The following is a 19,857-nucleotide window of genomic DNA, read 5'->3' on the forward strand; positions in this document are numbered from 1 at the left end:
AACGACACAAACAAAGGGCATAATCTGGGATATTAGGTAGCCACCAAAAGCTTCCAGAGCTTGGTCAAACATGTGAAAACAACACAATTTTAATTTGTTCAATTGGCCCAATTAAGAGTAGAACAGCCAACTAGTGGGAAACGGCTTCTTTATTAATAATAAAGTAACTGGCAAAATCAACAGACTATCTACCTTGGTCAAACATGCAGAAATAAACTGCAACAAACATTCTGTCAAATGGTTCATGAAGTGCAATTATTAATGCTAAATATTAGAGATATGCCAATCAATTTTTTTCCTGCCGATACCGATCACCCATGAGGGCCGATCACCGATACCGATCACGTAATTATTATTATTATTTTTTTTAATCATAAACACTACTAGTGGCTGTTTCTGACCGAGCGAAGTAATTATGCAGAACAGGGAGGAGGCAGAGGAGATTGATTATTTGTCTCATGTTAGGACAGTGAAAGTTTTAATACGTATGTAAAATTTATTTTCTAAAGTTAGATGCTGCAGCTTTAAGCAGAGGTTCGGTGTGAGAGTCACTACCAGGTGGAGCAGAAGCGGCGCTCCGTCTGTGAAATATTACTACCTGTAGCGCGTAGCAGCGGTTCAACAGCGAGAAGAGAACCAGCGTCTTACATCACAGCTTGAAGACTTAAATAATTTTGCGGGTTATTTGTTTGGCTTTCTGACCGTCATGCTAATCCGGGTGAGTGTTTGTAGCTGTGCGCTGCTTTACCTGCTATCTGATCCTCCATATGTCTTTTTTTACTGCAGTGAGCCTCGATGTAGCCAAACTCCGTCAATTATGGCATCGTTTTTTATGTCATATTAGATTCGTTGTGTTGATGCATTTTGACGTGCTTCAATTTTCCGCCGCAACACGCAAACTTCCCCATTCACTCAGTGCGTTATAGTTCCACATCGCCTAGGATTTGTTGCTGTGCATTTGCGCAGTGTGAAGGAAAGAGGAGACCAGCTGCAAAGGCAGGCTGCAAAATGAGAAGCAGGTGATTGGTATCGGCAACAAGAGCCAATGATCACCGATCACAGATCATGCACTTTTTCACGGAAATCGGCCGATTATGATCGGTGACCGATCGATCGGCACACCTCTTATACTAACTGTGTTAATATAAGATGCTAAAGACAGTCAACCCTGTGGTCATGTTGCTTTTATTGTGAAATGTAATGAAAACCTGTCTAACTGCAGAACTGACTGTTCTCTAAGATGCATGGGCCTGATAGAAATAATGACCACTTATGATAAAAGTATTTGTAAGGCTCCATTAATATAACAGTAATTTCACAATTTTAAAGAAATTAAAATGATTTCTTAAATTATTCCTCCAAAATATTAAGCCATTACCTTTATATATTTTGAAATGCCCTTTAGAAAAAATTTAATAGGTGTGGAAACAAACATTAGATTAAAGAGATCAATGTCACTAATTGCGTTTCTTTTCTTGAGCCAGAAATGATGGAACATTTACTTTATTTAGAAATCTTTTACAATATTTGCATAAGATTATTTCCAGAATGTGCAGATTACTAAATATGTACAAGTCTTCTTTCTGTAGAATCTTCATAATTTTTCTGGTTGAATTATTGTGTGTTTGGAGGATTATTCTGTCTGGTTCTGGATCTTGTCCTGAGCAAAAATAAGTTTTACTCTTTCTATTCACTTTACTTTAAGACAGTTGCTGTGATGCATATTTGTGGCAACAATGTATTATTTTTATAATTTATTATTTTTACAACTGTGAGCAGCTAATTGGTGCGTTAAAAGCTCATTAATCAAAGCTTTGATATAATGAAGATCTCCTTTTTTTTTTCTTTCTTTCTGTTAATGAAAGTCCCATCGGGAAATTTCAGAGCAGCCCCATGACTTGTTTCTCTGTAACTTTTTTGAAGAGATGGCTAACTTGACTGTTAATGTAAGCTAGCTCAGTATGAAGAAAGCATGTGTGATTGAGTGGCTGTGCCTCAGCTAACCTGCAGCACGCAGAGCAGGTTTAACTGCTCATCAAGTGAGCCTTGCTGGCACAGCCTGCATGCCACCATCTGTCACTGACACACACATCTCCTTGTTGACCCCAAATGGGGCATGCGAGGCAGGGAGAACCCTGCCAATACAATCTGTCACATAAAGAGACCAGGAGCTCTACAGAAGCCGGGAGAGGAGTGATCATCATGTAGGTTCCAGATTGCCATTAGAAATATTTTGAGAGTTTTGTTCAGTCACTTTAAGTGTTCTTGCCCTGGGTCAACGCTCTTAAATGGAACTGCTGTATCTGTTTGTGACAGAGTGTTTTGTCTTATTGCACAAATTAAAATCCAGCTCCATGTATTCCTATTTGTCATTTCCCCTCACTTGCATTGTAAATGTCGCTGTCGCCATCACCATCACCATCACCATTAAACATTTGTTCATTCATGTTGCTGGCTACAAATTCCGTTGCTGACACGTACAGGCGTGCTAATGGAGGCTAATGAAGGAGTTGTAGGTGTGAGGCTATCAAAGATTGTGCATAACAGGCTTAAGAAAAATCTTGTGCTTGGCCAGGTGCTTTCTCAAACTAGACGTGTTTCCACCGCTGGCCTTGTACTTCGTTGCAAATATTTCAACGAGTATAATTTGCATCACATTTTGAAAAGTGGAGCTATACATTTGAGCATTTTCTATCGGTCAGGTTTTCTTTGCTTACTGAACTAGTCAGTTCCTGACGTCATTACCCTCTTGCTTATGCTGCATTCAGGACAAGCATGGAAAATCCCTCACTCTTTTTCCATGCTATCCCAATGATGTCTTTAGGTAACGAAACAAGGTACTGTCTGACTTTATGTGAATAGGTAGAATAGGCAAGATTTCAGTCAGTACTTATAAAAATATCAAATTTGGTACACATCCCTTAGTTTACCTGACACAGTATTTGGCGACGTAGGGATACCATGACTGCATTGAGGCATAACATTTATATTTACACGTTTCTGGTATGCCCATAAGTCTGATGGACAAGTTATAGAGTAAACAGCAGCAATGCTAAACAGTAAAAATCAGGAGCTTATTAGTGGCAGATCAGGTGAAATAGATAAGTGCAGATAATTAGCATGAGTGAAGATCACTGGTGAGCATGACTACAGTAGAAGCAAGAGGAAGATTAACATCTAACCAAAGAAAACTAAATAGAAATGCACAAAGAACAACTGCAAGAATAAGCTAACAACTAAATGCAGTGGAATAAATTTAGATGGCAAGACATCTCTAGCAATAATTAACACGGGGGATTGAGCAAAGCAGGACAAGAACATAATTGAAATAAAACAAATAAAACACAGTGGATCATGACACAAAAAGATCTAAAAGAAATAAATATTCAGGATTTTTATTTTATTTTTTTTAGATAAAAGGTAAAATGATATTGCTATTGTAGCATATTTGGCCACAAATAATACTAAGAGGAGGGTTTCCACCCAGAAAACTTGCTAAGCCCGGTGGTCGGGGCGCCGAGGAAGTCCACCGGCAGTCCACCGTGTTTTTGTATTAAAAGATGTTAAGTAGACAATAAAAGTAAAAATATTACTTTTATTGTAATACAAGTAATATTTTACTTTTATTAAAAGTAAAATATTACTTTTAATATTTTATGATGTTTCCCATAACATCATAACATGATGATGTTATGGGAAAACATCATCAGTAAACTGCTATAATTAAATAACTAAATTAGTAAACTGCAGTTATAATTTATTGCTTTTTAGGTTTGCCAGTTAAACTACTCCCCCTGTCCTAGGTTTCACTAAATCAAACACAGAAGCTGTTAGAGGTGCTGATGTTTTTAGCAACAAAAGGGGCCCCTAAGTCATATTCTGTTCCAGACCTCATACATCCTTGGACCGGCCCTGCATGATGTTGGTAATCCGCTGCACTGCGCAGAGATGCGCAACAAATGGGAGATTTAATTCAATCCTGCTAATGTGGGTTTAGTAGCTCTTTCATTTTGTGTCTTTTGAGTTTTTAACAAGGGGACAGAAACTTTTGGTTAGTCGAGTTTCTGGACGAGTTTTTCAGATGTCCAGTGGCCGCGCGCATTAACTGTCTGACTAAATGGGCAAAACATTTGCTACGGTTTGGTGCTTGGTGTAACCGGAAAAATAATACTAGTAATAATATAAAATCAGCGTGATGCGTGACTGAGAGGAGAGCGCGAAAGCTCCTCACCGGGTTAAACCGGTGAGTGATTAGCGCTGGGTCGTTAACCACTAACGCACCAGCCAACCGGGAACACAGACCTAAACTTTACAGGGAAGACGGGGCCAAACGCTGGGCAGCGTGTTGAGATGTAAAAGCTGCATAATGTTTTGTTCACAAATATACATCATTCTCACCGCTCCTCAAAGCACCACTGAAAGCGCAATTGCAAGTTATTCATGCGGTTCACGTAGAGCTGTGCAGCCAGAGCTAACACGGTGGGTTTAAACTCTTACCTTAATCAATAACTCCTCATAACTAATCATAATTTCTTACAGGGGGTTGATGTAAGTATCCATAGCGGTCAGCCTGTGTCCAGTTCGAGTGAAAGGAGGAGCGTGGGATCCGCGCTGAGGTTAACTTTAGATATCCAGCTGCGAGCAGAGGCCAGCGGTGTAATTGGTCCGGCTTTAAATGCATAAACTACAAACATATCTTCTATAAACATTTCTTTTAGGAATAAATCTGCTCTGATGATGAAACGCTCGGAGCAACAGAAACACTTGCAGTCCGGCTTAAAAAAAAGGCGATTTTATTTCTTCTTTTATTTTCCTTTAAAAAAAAAAAAAAAGACAGAAAGGCTCAGCCTGGCGGTGGCGCTAGTAAAGCATGGCGGGCTGCCAGGCCTATAATGCACTGGGGGAAACCCTGAAGAGGAAATACATTAGTCAGACCATAATGGTGATGAGCGTATTGAACTGCTAAGTGTAAAAGGGACAAATTACAAATTACTTGTTTTTAAGCAATGTTTATTTTATATCTTTTTTTCTTCTTTTTTTTATTCTTCATGCCCACATCAACACCATGAGGCTTGAAGTTGGTAAAAGCTGCTCTGTTACGCTTTGAATCTGATTTAGAGTTGGCTTTGGTCTTGTAGTTATTATTTAATGTATTTTCTGAATTCAGGATACTAACTTTCTGATCCAGGTTTAGTAAATAAATCGTCGTTGCACTTGAAGGAACTTTGGGAAAAATAAAAACGTTGCTTACAGCTGGATGGAGTTTGTATGGCCCATTAAAAATGGCATTAGCTTTTTTTTCCCGTGAGTCGTTTATTTTGGTGTCAATCAAGCATTATTACTGTAATTAAGAAAGCAACAGAGGCAAAAAAAAAAAATCTTAAAAAAAAAACAAAAACAAAAAACAAATGGCGAATGGCACAGCCTATAGCTGATCATTAATACTCTCGTCTAGTCATCCAACATTATTATTTATTCAGTAATTTTAGCAGCAGGAAAGGTTTTAGTATTGGAAAAAAGTTGCTTATTTTGTCAATGGTTTGTGATTTATTGCAGTTATTTAATTACAGACCCCGTGGTCAACTTGATCAATCAACCAATCAAGTTTATTTGCATAGCACATTTCAGCAACATGGCAGTTCAAAGTGCTTTATAACATCATAAAAAACACACACAAAAAATACAAAGTTGTAGAACCCATAGTCCTCAATTATAAAGTGCCATAGTTACACATCAGAATGTTGATTGTTTCATTTATGTTGTCTCAAAAGCAGCTCTAAACAGGTGGGTTTTTAGTTTATATCTAAAGGAACTCTGACTCGGCTGCTTTGCAGTTTTGTTCCAGATTTGTGGAGCATAGAAGCTGAATGGCTGCTTCTCAATGTTTGGTTCTAGTTCTGGAAATGCAGACCAGAACCAGAAGACCTGAGAGGTCTGGAAGGTTGATACAACAGCAAATCTTTAATGTTTTGTGGTGCTAAGCTGTTCAGTAATTTATAAACTAACTGTATTTTAAAATCTATTCTGTGAAGTCCAGGGAGCCCATGGAAGGACTGTAGAACTGGGGTGATGTGCTCCACCGTCCTAATTTTCCTAATTATTGACAAATATAAGCGATAATTTTGCTTAGTTCTCTTTTTCGTCTTGACAGGACTGGCAGAAACAAAACTGTTTGTAGATTTGTATTCTGGGAAAATACAAACTGTACATACCAAAATTTCAGCAAATTTCTCAGCTTTAACTTAAACCATATTTTATAGAAATCGGGTAAGAAATAAGGGCACTACGACCATTTTTGTGACAGATTCCTGTTCATCCCGCATTGCAACAGTGGACATGACTCAATACATAGTAATGGCACCTGCAGGACTGTCACTAGTGTCACTGATAGCCTGCTGATTGTCAGCTGATTGTTACATTTATTCATTGTAATGTATATCAATGAAGAAATTCTTCAACTGCTAAAATCTGATGCCACTTCATTTTTATTTACATTTTGGGAAGCGGGAAACTGCTGGTCTTCTTTATAGGTTTTTATGTTGTTTCCTTCAGCAGTTCTTGGTGCAGCGCCACCAGAGGCGATGGAAGGAACAGGTTTTTCAATTAGTTTGGATTGTTTGACACAGTGCAGAGTGAAGGCAAATTTTGGTCCCCAATCAAACCCAGTCTACCGGACTATAAGGTGTGAAAACACCTTTAAGCACTCTCTGTCAGGACATTAGTCCCTAAGATTTTATTTAATTGGCAATAAAGCAAAATGGCCATTAACCAGGTCAGGTTATATGTGACTGGGTTTTTACATTTCACTGAAAAAAGAACTTCTGGTGTTGTGATAACATAGTTCAGATAAGCACAGTGTGGAAAATAAAGCGTAATAAAAGCCACTGAGGTAAGCCAGTTTATTTACAGTCTCCTTCTACAGCACTCATGTTCTATAACAGATTTCTAGACTTGCTAGGTAAAATTTTAAGTTTCAGCTCAGTAAGAACATACATGACCTCTTTCAGAATTGGTTTTGAATTTAGTCATTTCATATCTAATGTTCTTTATCAAGTGTTGAAACGTGTCCTGGTCCTCCTCCTCCTCCTGCTGACCTATAGGTCTTTGTGTGGCTCCAGAAGTGGGGCTGGATTGACTTGTACTCACCAGTTTGCTGCTGGCAATTGTCTCAGAGACAGGAGAGGAAAAGAGGGGGTTGGGATGCAAAGACAGAGATTCCCCTCTTACCACTGTCCCCACGCTGTGAACAGAGCTGCTGCTGCTGCAGTTTGTGGCTCCACAGCGCCACTGCAGCGAAGGGAAATGCAGCTTGTTGTTTACAAAGTTTCAGTGTTCCACAGACAGCGCTGCTGACTACAGCGTTGAAGTTATCACTGCCTGAACGGTCTCTGCAGCTCAAACTGGGTCGAGGACGGGGAACAGAAAAATGGTCGTTTAAAAATAGCTGCTGGATGTCTACACAAAGCCTGGATCTAATTATAACATTCTGCTGCTGCTGCTAAAAGGGGCTTTCAAATTTGTGGGGCAGATTCTTTACATTACAGTGCATTTCTTGGCATTAATTTTAAAGGTGTTTACTGCTTTAATATGCTTTTTTTTTTTTTTTCTTTATGTAGAACAAGCATTGAAACATGTCAGGTTTTAATAATGGTGATTGACCAAAAAACTTCATTCAGTGCACCCCTACTATTTTTACTAACAGTAAAAACATTTAGTCCTCCTGCTACTTACAAGAGAGCAATCTGCTGCCAAAACTTGATATATTTAACCCTCCAGCGGTCTTAAAAGACAAGAACATTTGAACTGCACTGACTTGTTTGTGCTTTTACAAGGTTTTCTTTGTGTGGTTTCGGAAACTGAAGTACTACTACTCTGATGGGACATCCCGTCACCGCTATCTAACCATGACATTTGCTGCACTCTTCCTGAGCGTCACACTGAGACCACGATAGTGTTAAAAAACACTGAAATCTTTCCTTTGCGCCTTTTCTGATCTCCTTGGGGGGCAGGTTGGGTTGGGGCGCTTCCCCCCTGGATAATGGCAGGGGAGATGCTGCACATATCATAGAGATCTGGAATACGATACATAGGTTGACCCCCAAATCAAGAGAAAAAAAAAAGTCTCTTGGAGGTATGCCCTAAAATGTATGGGGCAGTTTCCATTTTGGGTCAGAGGGAAAATTTGGGCCATTTTTTGTATTTACACACTTTGAACTTTAGCAAACTCCTCTTAGGGATTTTGAGCCATTGGCTTAAACTTTGGTCAGTATGTTGTTAAGAAATGGGGAATTAAAATTATTAACTGGGTTCCAGCCACGATGCTTCCTCCTTTTATTATTATTAAAAATTATGAGTTTTTGAGCATGTTTACGGGGCATGATTGACAATCCTAAAATTTGATACACGTTTATCTTCTCAAAAGTTACAAAAGAGTCTCTTGGAGCCATGTTCTAAAGCAAGTGGGAAATCAGCTATTTGGATAACATTTGTAATTTTGCTCAACTTAGTCAATAAGTGTGGTATTGCATTTTTCCTATTCTTAAAAACAATGTATAGTTATGAGATGTCACACTTCCAGGAACTTTGTAACCATGACAGCCATCTGGGTAGGGGGTTGTTATGGATTTACTATGACAACAATAAACAAGCAACAAGCTTGTTGGCAGAGCTGGAGCTCTAGCGGCGCCGGTGGCCACGAGACTAGAGCAGCGGCGAGCTGTGAGGGCCGCAAACGCTGATTCAGCTTTAATTTAGATTATTTCTGCTTGTGACCATTTAAGATGGAATGATGGATGTTGAACTAATTAGATAATATCCCTTTTATTTTCAGTTTTATTCACAGTTGCTACCTTTATCAGATATACTGTACATTTTGTTTAATTTGAACCATTTGTATGAGTCATATTTTTAAAAAAACACTGAACTTTGTAGTTTTCCAATCTCTGGTTCTTGTAAGACTTTAACCAGATGATAGAAATTTAGCCAGTTAGAATTGTTTGTCTGTTATCTTTTATAACAGAGATCTGGGAACAGCTTTCATGTAGCCTTATTGCCAGGAGGGGTCATAAAATATTTACATTAGGCTCAGGCGATTTCACTCCATGTGTGAAAAAATAATCACTGTGAAACAAGTTTCAAGTGTCCTGACACAGAGAGAATTGTTACAAACTTAACTTTTTTTAAACTGTCTTTAGCATCTCATAACAGTGGTCAGCACAGCGACTGTAAACATCAGTCTGTGTTTTCTATATTATTTACTAGTTACTTTAACTAATTTCTTAAAGGCCGGTAGTGGGAAGGTGTACCCCAGAAACCTAGCTAAGCCTGGTGGTAGGAGCACCAGTGAAGTCTACCAGCCGTCTGTGTTTTTGTATTAGAAATGTTAAAAGTTGGCAGAAAATATAACAAGGCAATTATTTGTAATTGAAAGACAACATTGACATTAGTTAAACAGCAACTATAGAGTCTTAAAAAAAGCAGACAATACAACACAATTAAAAGTCATATCTAATTTTGCTTTTCAGTTAATCCTAATAAAGTAATCATCTAGTGGATCCAGGGAATACTCTGGTTAAAAAAAAGACCTGTCTGTGATTGACTGCGGGTGTGATTAAATTACTTTAACTATCAAAGTTGCAAGAGCAGACACAGAGCAAAGCTTGAACATGTATTGCGTTTGAGATGTAAACACAAACACCGCACGTTATTCTTTGCTCACAAAGGTATACTCACTCGCAGTAAAGCCAGGTCGCCTGCCATGCTTTTCATACACTGGGGGAAACCCTGCTATAGAAAACACAGTTAAATCTTACTTTCCACCAATGGTCCAAGCTGCAGATCTGTAGGCACTGCTGAGCCAACATGTCAGAGAAACACACATAACCTTTCCTCCTTTGATGTTCTGGGGGTTATACAAAGTCCACAGATCAGCATTGGCAGCTTTATTCTCCTGTGAAGGTGCTCTGTCTAACAGTCACAGTATTAAGTCAACACGTCCTATTCTTAAAATTAGCAATGATAACAACATAAATGCACAAATGCTCTGTCATTTTACATGGTGTGTATACTGAATGCAATCATTTTTGTGCTGCTGCTTCATTCACCATGTTAGGGGGGGGAGCCTCAAAGAAAAGCAGAAACTGTCCTGAACAGGAAGAAAAGCTACTGCTACAAAAGCAGCAACATTATGATGCCTGATGTTGAAAACTGTGTGAAACTGCTCAGTGTTGTGCTGTGAAACCCCAGACTTTGACATTACGATGGACAGAAAGCAGACCTGTACCACCCAGCTAACACACTCCACACTCAGACCCTGTGCTGCTTCATGAAGACCAACAGGACCTACGCAGGGTTAATGTGGTGGCTGTTTTCTTTAACCATAAACCACACTTTTTGTTTTATGGTTAAAACAAACCAGGGTTCACTTTCTGTGATTCCATCAGTCTGATTGAAATAAATTTGTTTTAAGATGTTTATGGGATGTAGGAACAAACCATTTTCCCTTCATGTACAGCAGCAGTGTGTGTTGAGAGAGCGTTCTCTAGTTTTTGTTCTGGTGTAGTCACCAGTTGAGACACACAGATCTCTAGGTAACTGTGATCACATTAACGGAAACCATGTACAGGACTAACGCTGCGGCAGCCAGCCTGAGCCGGGCCTTGGATAGTACATGTTTGTAGACCTTTTTTGAGATTGACGGAAGAAACAGAGTTTGACCTTTCAACTTGTTGGGCAGGTATTTTCTCAGAGAGCACAGTGGAAGTGTAGCGATAGCTGAGAAATGTGGCTTGGGTTTAACAGCACCTTGACCGCGACTGCTTCCAGAAACAGCCAGCTCAAATTCTGATGGCACTGCACTCTGCCATTAATCCCAGAATAACACATTGTTCATTTTCCAGGGATTATATGTTGGCAACAGGTGGAAATAAGATCTGTGAGTCTATCGGTGACATGCATGTTCTACTGACAATCATTGAACAACATTGTCGTGTTACATGTTTGCTAAAGTAACATAATTGTTGTTGAGTTTTTTTTTGACTGAAACTAACTTTTAGTGTGAAACAATGTTTTCAGTCTGAATTTCAATAGAGGAGGAGTAAAGACAGCTCAGGAAGTAGAACCACTACTGTGTTGTTTGTGAAAGTGAAATCTGTTCAGTTGGGTAAGCACAGAGATTGCCTTAGTTTACTTGGAAGACATAGCGGTAGCAAATAATAAAAAGGCAGTGGTGGGTACCGCTAACTAAAAAGTTTGCTGCACTAATTTTCAAGCACCAATCATTCTGCTAATGCTAAAGTCTTACTTCAACACAGTTTTTAGCAAAAGCTAATGCTAAAGCGCCTACTTCAATTCAAATTATATCTGTCCTTGAAAGACTCAAGCACCAATTAAATTTTGACATTACATGTTACAATCATTCATTCATTCATTCATTTTCTGTACACCCTTGTCCCTTAGTGGGGCCGGGAGGGTTGCTGATGCCTATCTCCAGCTAATGTTCTGGGAGAGAGGCAGGGTCACCCTGGACAGGTCACCCTGCCTGTCGCAGGGCAACACAGAGACAGACAGGACAAAACAACCATGCACACACACTCACATCAATTAAGACCAATTAAACAGTCATATTTTTGGACTGTGGGAGGAAACCGGAGTACCCGGAGAGAACCCACACATGCACAGGAAGAACATGCAAACTCCATGCAGAAAGACACCGGGCCGGGAATCAAACCCAGGACCTTCTTGCTGCAAGGCAACAGCTCTACTAAATGTGCCACTGTGCAGCCCATTACATGTTATATAATGTCCTTAAATAATGTGCTTACGTGTACATCATTTTCTCTGCAGTCCATGTTTTATGTAGCTGTTTAATGTTTCTTGAAATAAACTTCTCTTTTTTCATACTTTAGGGAGCCACTCTGATGAGGAGCTCTCTATTTTACATGTATATATGGTTTTACTATGGGCATAATTTTGTATTCATATAAACATTGTATTTCATAAAACACTGCTAAGACATTTCTAGCAGAGTTTCTTTAGCATTCAAACACTGGCCATCTCTCCCAAGATGAAAATCTCTGAGAAGAGGAGTGTTGACATCTACTCGTCTGTATAGCTGCAAGTCTATTTTTTTTCTTTTCTTTTGCAACTCCCAATATATTTTTAGAAGTCTGGCAGCTAGAGATGTGCGATATGGCTTAATCTGAATGGTGACCACCTGGTTAAATCAAAAGTTACATAAGAAAAATATCTCTATATAGAAACACAATAACTGAACCTGAGCCAGGTCCAGATAATTGTCGTTTTGCTCCTGCCTTTGTAACAAGGTATTCCCTTGAGCTCTCAGCCACGATGCCTCCCGCTTCATCTGCTTTGATGCCGGATGGTTACGTCATCAACAACCATTACTGCGGTTAGCTGGTAGACTGCAGATCTCTGGCCAAATTTCTATCGTTTCTACCGGTTATCATACCGCCACGTTTCTATTGGCAGCCATACTGCATTATTGTAGTAGGGTTTTTGGAAATCCTTTAATTTTCTTGGTATTGTTATTACTTGTGGGGGGATTATATCCGTTAATCTAAAACTTTAAACTTTCAACTACCACTAAAGAGTGGCATTATGGATTTCTTTTTGTTTCTGTGAAATACATCATGTCTGTCTCTATAGTACTAACTAGTAAATGTATTTACTGAGGTGGTCTGAGACCTGGATATAGACGTGAGCTTCAAGCTGGAATCAGTTATCATAGATAGGAAGTAGTTCTCCTGACGCTGCCATGCTGAGTCTTTAGAAAATAAAATTCTCAGAAGTCAGATGTGAATGGTTCATAAGCTGTAACTGACTAACAGTTGGTCTCTAATGATAATGGAATCAGAATTGTATTGTCGTCTGCCTCACTCCAAATGACTCAGTTTTATTTTTGAGTCTGAATTGCGCTTTGCATCTGATTGAAATTATTAATACTCCATACTGATTAGTCTTATTAAAAACATTTTATTGTTCCAGAAGCATCTCATTTTCATGAGCCCAATATAATAAACAGTGTGTGATTATTTCCCTGCCACTGATAATGCTCCCCTCTGTGTTCCAGGATAGAAGTGTGTGTGCTGACCTCATGGTGTAACCGGATTAAAAATGAGCATTAGCAGTGATGAGGTCAACTTCCTGGTCTACAGATACCTACAGGAATCAGGTATCCATCCCCACTTCCACCAAAGAATCTGACAGGCACTTCTGCTACTTTACATTCAGATTTGACATCTTGTCACCTTACAAACGTTATTTACACAAACGCATCATCACACCTTGAAAGAACCTTCAAAGTGAGTGATTTTCTGTAAGGTGACGAGCTGTTTACCAAACACTGTGAATGAGGGTTAGAAAAGAGCAAAGGCAGGAAGGAAACCACATAGAGGCTTTAATTTAGTTCAGCTGTTCACTGTTCCAGGTTTGATGAAGACCCAGAGCTTCATTTCTAATCAGAGACGTTTTCATTTCATTTTTCTTGACCATCATTTGATGACTCAACATAAAATCTGGAACAAAGCTTTAGTGTTGACCGAAAGTGACAGAATTTCATAAATTTACTTCTGAGAATCCACTGATCACCCAGCCAGTCATTAAACTAATTAGTTGTAGCCAGAGATATCTACCATTCTTAAATATTTGCATATTTCATGTTCACAATAAATTTTCTGTTAGGTAAACATGGGTTTACTCCTGTCACAATAAAAGTCAAAATAAGACACACAGAAAGATGAAGTAACATTTTATCATTCAGTCTTCAAAATCTAAGTTCAAAAAACTTTAATAATGGGTTCTGTTTTCTCTGGGAACCTTGGTTTCCATGGCGATGCTGTTAAAAACCCTTTCTGGTGTGCTGCTGTTTGTCAGGGTTCTCCCACTCTGCATTTACATTCGGCATAGAGAGCCACATCAGCCAGTCCAACATCAACGGAGCTCTGGTGCCCCCTGCTGCCCTCATCAGCATCATCCAGAAGGGCCTGCAGTATGTGGAGGCTGAAGTCAGCATCAACGAGGTGGGAAACAAGCCCCTCCTTTCATGCTACACCTGGTCCTGCTGCAAAGAGCTCCATCTTTGTTCAGCTCTCACTTCCTGTCTCTGTCCTCTCCTCACTCGCTCTGCAGGATGGCACGTTATTCGACGGCCGACCCATCGAGTCTCTGTCGCTCATCGACGCAGTGATGCCAGACGTGGTCCAGACGAGGCAGCAGGCGTACCGGGACAAAATGGCCCAACAGCAGGCTGCAGCTTCGGCGCCGGCATCGGCCGCAGGGGGCAGCATAGCCGGCAACACCAAGAACGGAGAGAACACTGCCAACGGGGAGGAGAACGGAGCCCACGCCTTAGCTAGTGAGTAGGAGCTCTCCGGTTAGCAAAGCCACAGCCCACATCTGTTGGGTGTGTGACACGTCCAACTGTGTCCACAGACAACCACTCAGATCTGATGGAGGTGGATGGAGACGTGGAGATCCCTCAGAACAAGGCCATGGTCCTGAGGGGCCACGAGTCAGAGGTCTTTATCTGTGCCTGGAACCCAGTGAGCGACCTGCTGGCTTCTGGGTCAGTTCCTCTTCACCTACACACAGTATACATCAGCTAGAATCTGGAAGATGTAAGGTGTGTGTGTGTGTGTGTGTGTGTGTGTGTGTGTGTGTGTGTGTGTGTGTCTAGGTCTGGGGATTCGACGGCTCGTATCTGGAACCTGAGTGAAAACAGCACCAGCAGCTCCACGCAGCTGGTCCTGAGGCACTGCATCAGAGAAGGAGGACAGGACGTCCCCAGCAACAAAGACGTCACCTCGCTGGACTGGAATGTGAGTTCATACTAACAAGCTGTGAGGTCCAATTAAAGCTGCTGCCTTCAGACCAGATCATTTAACCCAGTGTTTTTCAACCACTGTGCCACTAGTGTGCCATGAGTGATCGACAGGTGTGCTGTGGAAATTATCCAATTTCACCTACGGTACCGTATTTTCCAGACTATAAGCCGCTACTTTTTTCCTAAGCTTTGAACCATGCGGATTGTAGCCTGGGGTGGCTTTTCTGTGGATTTTTCTTCAACCACCAGGGGGCTCTTTAGCATGAAGTGAATAATTCAAGTCAAAATTGTAAATCAAAGAAGAATGCGCTAATTTTAATTTACAATAGCGGTTCTCAACGTGGGCGGTACCGCCCCCCAGGGGGCGTTCAGAGGACGGCAGGGGGCGCTGGCGGACATTTTTACAAAAGGGGGGCGCTGGGATTCCTTTGGGGGGCGTTTGGTCGAAGAAGGTAAACTTTACACCTTAAATGCACAACAATACCAGTTTAGACTTTGAGCAACTTGGTAAAACTGCATTGTCTAACATTAAATCATGCTTGGCTGCAACTGTATCGATGGCAGCTCTTCTTCTATTCATTGTTGGTAGCCACTTTTAAATTTCAATAATCAGAATACCAAAATTGTTTCCGTTGTTTTAAAAGATTTATGTCAGTCTGCCTTTTCCCCATCGATACGTTTCCCAACCTCCCTGCACCATAGGGTGTTAAACAAACAACAATGAAAAAATGAGGCGCACATTGCGCAAAACTCTGAAACAGGTGAAGCGGGACATAAAACGGAGCGACGAACTAGATGTGAATTATGGCATAAAAACAGAGAATCCGACGCTGAACAGTGAAAAATCAACACATGATGTGAAACATATGACGATTAGGCAGCGCAGCAGGTGATGAGTGAAGATTACTGGTGGTGAGTGGCAATAAATAATAAAATAAATGTAGCAACAGGAAAGAAACTAAAGCGGACATAGCAATAAACCAAGAGAGGATAATACTAATCAAAGGAAACTAAATGGAAATGAATGAAGAACAAAATGCAAGAATAAACTAAAACTAAACTAAATACAGAGGAATAAACTGGTATGGAAAGACCTTTCAAGCAATAATTAACATGCTATTCTTGCCATAAGAATAGTGTGTTTATTCTTATGGCAAGAATAAACACACTATTTCCAGATAAGACCATAACAGTAAAAAGCTTATCACTTATTTATGTTTTTAATTAGATTTGATATATTTATTTCTTCAATATTATTTTTCATGTCAGTGTTAATGTCATGAGGCTGATGACTCCATGACATTTTCAATTTGACTCATTGGGATTTGATTAAGAACCAGATTTGTTCTTTGTAATTTCTGTCCAGTAAAACTAATAATCTATAAATCTAGTCAGGTCTATATAAAGATATAATCCATGTTTCTGTCTCATATTTGTATAGCATTAAAAGGATCTGAAACTTTTGTTTTTCCACTGAAAGCTCTGGTTTGCACAATAAATGCCATGTGGGTGAAGTTTTATGGATGATACTCTGATGTCCCATTCTCCTGAAGGCAGCACAGAGCTTCACCACCAGAAACTGACAGAAACACTGAAGAGAAGAAGAGCTATGATTAATGTAGTTACAGTTCTATCCATATTTTAATGTTGCAGAGCTCAGTCGTTTTGCAAATAGTTCAAAGTTTAAACTGGCATGTTGTTCATCTTTTATCTGCTCATTTTGTGGAATATTTAACAACTAGAAAATGACAAAGAACAAGAATATTTCTTCCACTCTGATTGGCTGCTGTTAGGCCTACCAATTTTAAGTTGATTGTTCATTGCATTTAGACACCTGTGAAAATGTTTATTTCCATGGCTTTCTGTTCTCTGGGAAATTAGTTTTGATGATAAATACAGAACAAGCATAAAAATCAAAACATCTACAATAGTGATAGTAATATTAATAATAAAATAATAGTGCAAAGTAGCCTGCAAATTCTTTGGTGGGGGGCGGTGAGGGACCTGGATAAAGGCTAGGGGGGCGCTGACCCAAAAAAGGTTGAGAAACACTGATATAGAACAAGCACATGCTAGCAACAGGCACGACGGAGAGATGTTTTCAAACTCATATGATGCAGCTTTTAAGTTGAGGAGTATCGATCTGGCTCTACAGGAGGGAAATAGAGATGCTGCACGTCAGCTCAGCGTGAACAAAACCATGGTTTGGCTTTGGAGACAGAAGGCTGCGTCCTTAATATATCCAGCAGATTTATTATAACGCAGCCCTCTGCTGCCCTCCGTTGGGTCCTTATGGAAAACCGAGAGCAGCAGAGATACCAGCTGCTTATAGCCCGGTGCAGTTTCCAGTTTTTTGTTTTTGTTTGTTTGTTTGTTTTATTTGAAGGTGCAGCTCATAGTATGGTGCGCTCTATAGTCTGGAAAATACAGTAATTGGTCTTAAAAGATTTTTTGAAAATCAATTATCTGCAAATAATGCCATCTTCTCTGCTGCAATAGTGAATAGCAGTGTAATCATGTAATTTTCTTACCACTAGATGGCAGTAGGTACAGAGCATTTTACATTAGAACAAGATAATTAGTGATGCATGAATGTTACAGGTAGCGGTGAGAGCATTGTATCTAGCAAGACTGTGACAACAGTGATGGAAAAGACAGTGAAGCTCAGCAGTAGTTGGAAAGAACATGAGTCCATTTCCCACAACATATCTGTGTGAAGTGAGCTTCTCAAGCCTGGCTACTATAAAAACTAAAAACAGAGAGAAACTGAGAGCTGTTGAGGAAGAGCTTTGTCTTTCTTCAATTTCTGCCAGGAAATCAGCTCTGTTTTCATCCAAACATGCACAGGTTTCACATTAGGTGGGTAAAATATAGATATTGACATTTTGTACATGCAACTCTTCATATTGTAACAGTGAATATGAAGTGAAATGTTTCCCAAATATTATTGCTTCTTTCAGAATAAGAATGATTTTCTGTATTCCGGCTATAAGATGCTTGTGGATTAGTTTGTAAAACACTTTGAAGTTTTCTACAACTTCTTTAAATTTAACACCACAGTGTTGTGGTACTGTTCAGGTGTATTTTTGAAGTTTACATGCTAAGTGCAATTTGAAATAAGAAATGTAAAATATGATAAAAATACATTTTTGTGTTTATTTGATTCCTATTCAAGAAATTTTGATAAGAATGATTATATATGTAATATAGGCGGCTACAAAGTATCTTTGTTTACATTTTTGGTTGGTGGTGTGCCTCGAGATTTTTTAAATTAAAATAATGTACCTTCACTCATAAAAGGTTGAAAAACACTGATTTAACCAACCAGAGTAGTTCTGGGTAGGACAGATTTACAGACAGAAGATGTTTTGTCTTTAATGTTTTGGACAGTTTAGCTTAATATTTTCTTTGAGTGTGTTGCTCTCTCACCTGACGGGATATTTTGAAATAATTAACAAATTTAATAATTGATTGCAATTACTAAATTAGTTAACAATTATTTCAATAATTAATTAAACACAATTAATCCGATGAATTGTTATAACCCCACAGTCACGTAACTGTTACTTTCAGTTCTTAAAAAATACTGTGTATATAAAAAATTGCTTAAAAATTTGTCTTTTAAAGTATTTTTAAAGAATTTTCTGACACTCAAGGGCTGTCACTCCCTTGATGAGGGAGTGACATCATAAAATGATAGATGGCTAAAATAAAAGTTTCAACCATAAAACGCAGTATGCATTGATGAGGAATAGATCACTGTCACTTTACTGAAACTTCCTCTGGACCAGGAATGGACACAACACATGAACATCATCTCATTTTTCTAAATGCACACCGACACTCACCAAGCTGTCATGGAGCATTAGGCAGGTTACCATGGTGACTCAGCATCAGCAGTATGGATGTCGTTTTTTGTTTTTCCAGACAATGTTGGCTAATAAGTTGAGCATGAATCTGCAGGTCAGCTTGCATCAGTAATGTTTGTGTTTGTGCTGCAGAGCGAGGGCACCCTGCTGGCCACAGGCTCATATGACGGCTTTGCCAGAATATGGACAAAAGACGGTGAGATGGATTTGATGGAAATGAAAAAAATGTTTGTTCACGATCAGCTAGTTTTCATCATCATGTCCCTGGATCCTGTAATAACTAGTCATCTCATTGCTATTGCTCTTATTTACTGCCATCTACTGGCAGCATTATGTAACGTCTCAGTGTCAGCTGACATCAGCTTTTGTTGCCGTCTTGCAGGTAATCTAGCCAGCACCCTGGGGCAACACAAAGGCCCCATCTTTGCCCTGAAGTGGAATAAGAAAGGCAACTTTATCCTCAGTGCAGGAGTAGACAAGGTAAGCACATGATGAGAAAGATTTGCCCAGATAACACACAGCAGAGCTTAATTCATCCCTCCATTTGTTCCTACAGACTACAATCATATGGGACGCTCACACAGGAGAGGCCAAGCAGCAGTTCCCCTTCCATTCAGGTACAGCAGGGGCTCCTATGGGTTGTATAGGGATTGTTGGGGTTTCGTTGAACTCATCAACATCCTGCTGTCCGTCTTCCGCAGCTCCAGCTCTGGATGTGGACTGGCAGAGCAACAACACGTTTGCTTCTTGTAGTACAGACATGTGCATCCACGTCTGCAAACTGGGACAGGACCGGCCTATTAAGACATTCCAGGGACACTCAGTGAGTGACGTGGAGGCAGATACGCTCTCTTTTTAAATCATACATGTTGAAACCAATGTTATTCTGTCTCTACATGTCCTCATTTCTCTCTCTCTCTCTGCAGAATGAAGTTAATGCAATCAAGTGGGACCCTACGGGGAACCTGTTAGCATCCTGCTCAGATGATATGACGTTGAAGGTAAAACATATAGTCTCCGCTCCACATAAAACACAAGTTTTTCACCCCTACAGCCTGAGCGCCCCAGTTGCTGTGGGTAACAGCATTTGCGCCAACAAAAGCATTCCAAACGCATACTATACATGAAGTAATACTTGATATGGAT

The 19,857-nt window shown here is 39.8% G+C and overlaps 1 protein-coding gene across 1 annotated transcript in view; it reads left to right on the forward strand.

The window, feature by feature from the left end:
* tbl1xr1a (TBL1X/Y related 1a) overlaps positions 1-19,857 on the forward strand; it is a 62,424-nt gene that overhangs the window by 26,341 nt on the left and 16,226 nt on the right. The window contains exons 3-12 of the mRNA XM_008407817.3: positions 13,091-13,192; positions 13,894-14,039; positions 14,149-14,374; positions 14,452-14,584; positions 14,696-14,837; positions 18,844-18,907; positions 19,094-19,191; positions 19,268-19,328; positions 19,413-19,534; positions 19,638-19,712. Coding sequence (XP_008406039.1) covers positions 13,135-13,192; positions 13,894-14,039; positions 14,149-14,374; positions 14,452-14,584; positions 14,696-14,837; positions 18,844-18,907; positions 19,094-19,191; positions 19,268-19,328; positions 19,413-19,534; positions 19,638-19,712 — 1,125 coding nt within the window. The 5' untranslated portion in view covers positions 13,091-13,134. The remainder of the gene's footprint in view (positions 1-13,090; positions 13,193-13,893; positions 14,040-14,148; positions 14,375-14,451; positions 14,585-14,695; positions 14,838-18,843; positions 18,908-19,093; positions 19,192-19,267; positions 19,329-19,412; positions 19,535-19,637; positions 19,713-19,857) is intronic.

Source organism: Poecilia reticulata, chromosome 4 (assembly GCF_904066995.2).
Source record: "Poecilia reticulata chromosome 4, P_reticulata-male-v2, whole genome shotgun sequence".
NCBI classification, from domain to species: domain Eukaryota; kingdom Metazoa; phylum Chordata; class Actinopteri; order Cyprinodontiformes; family Poeciliidae; genus Poecilia; species Poecilia reticulata.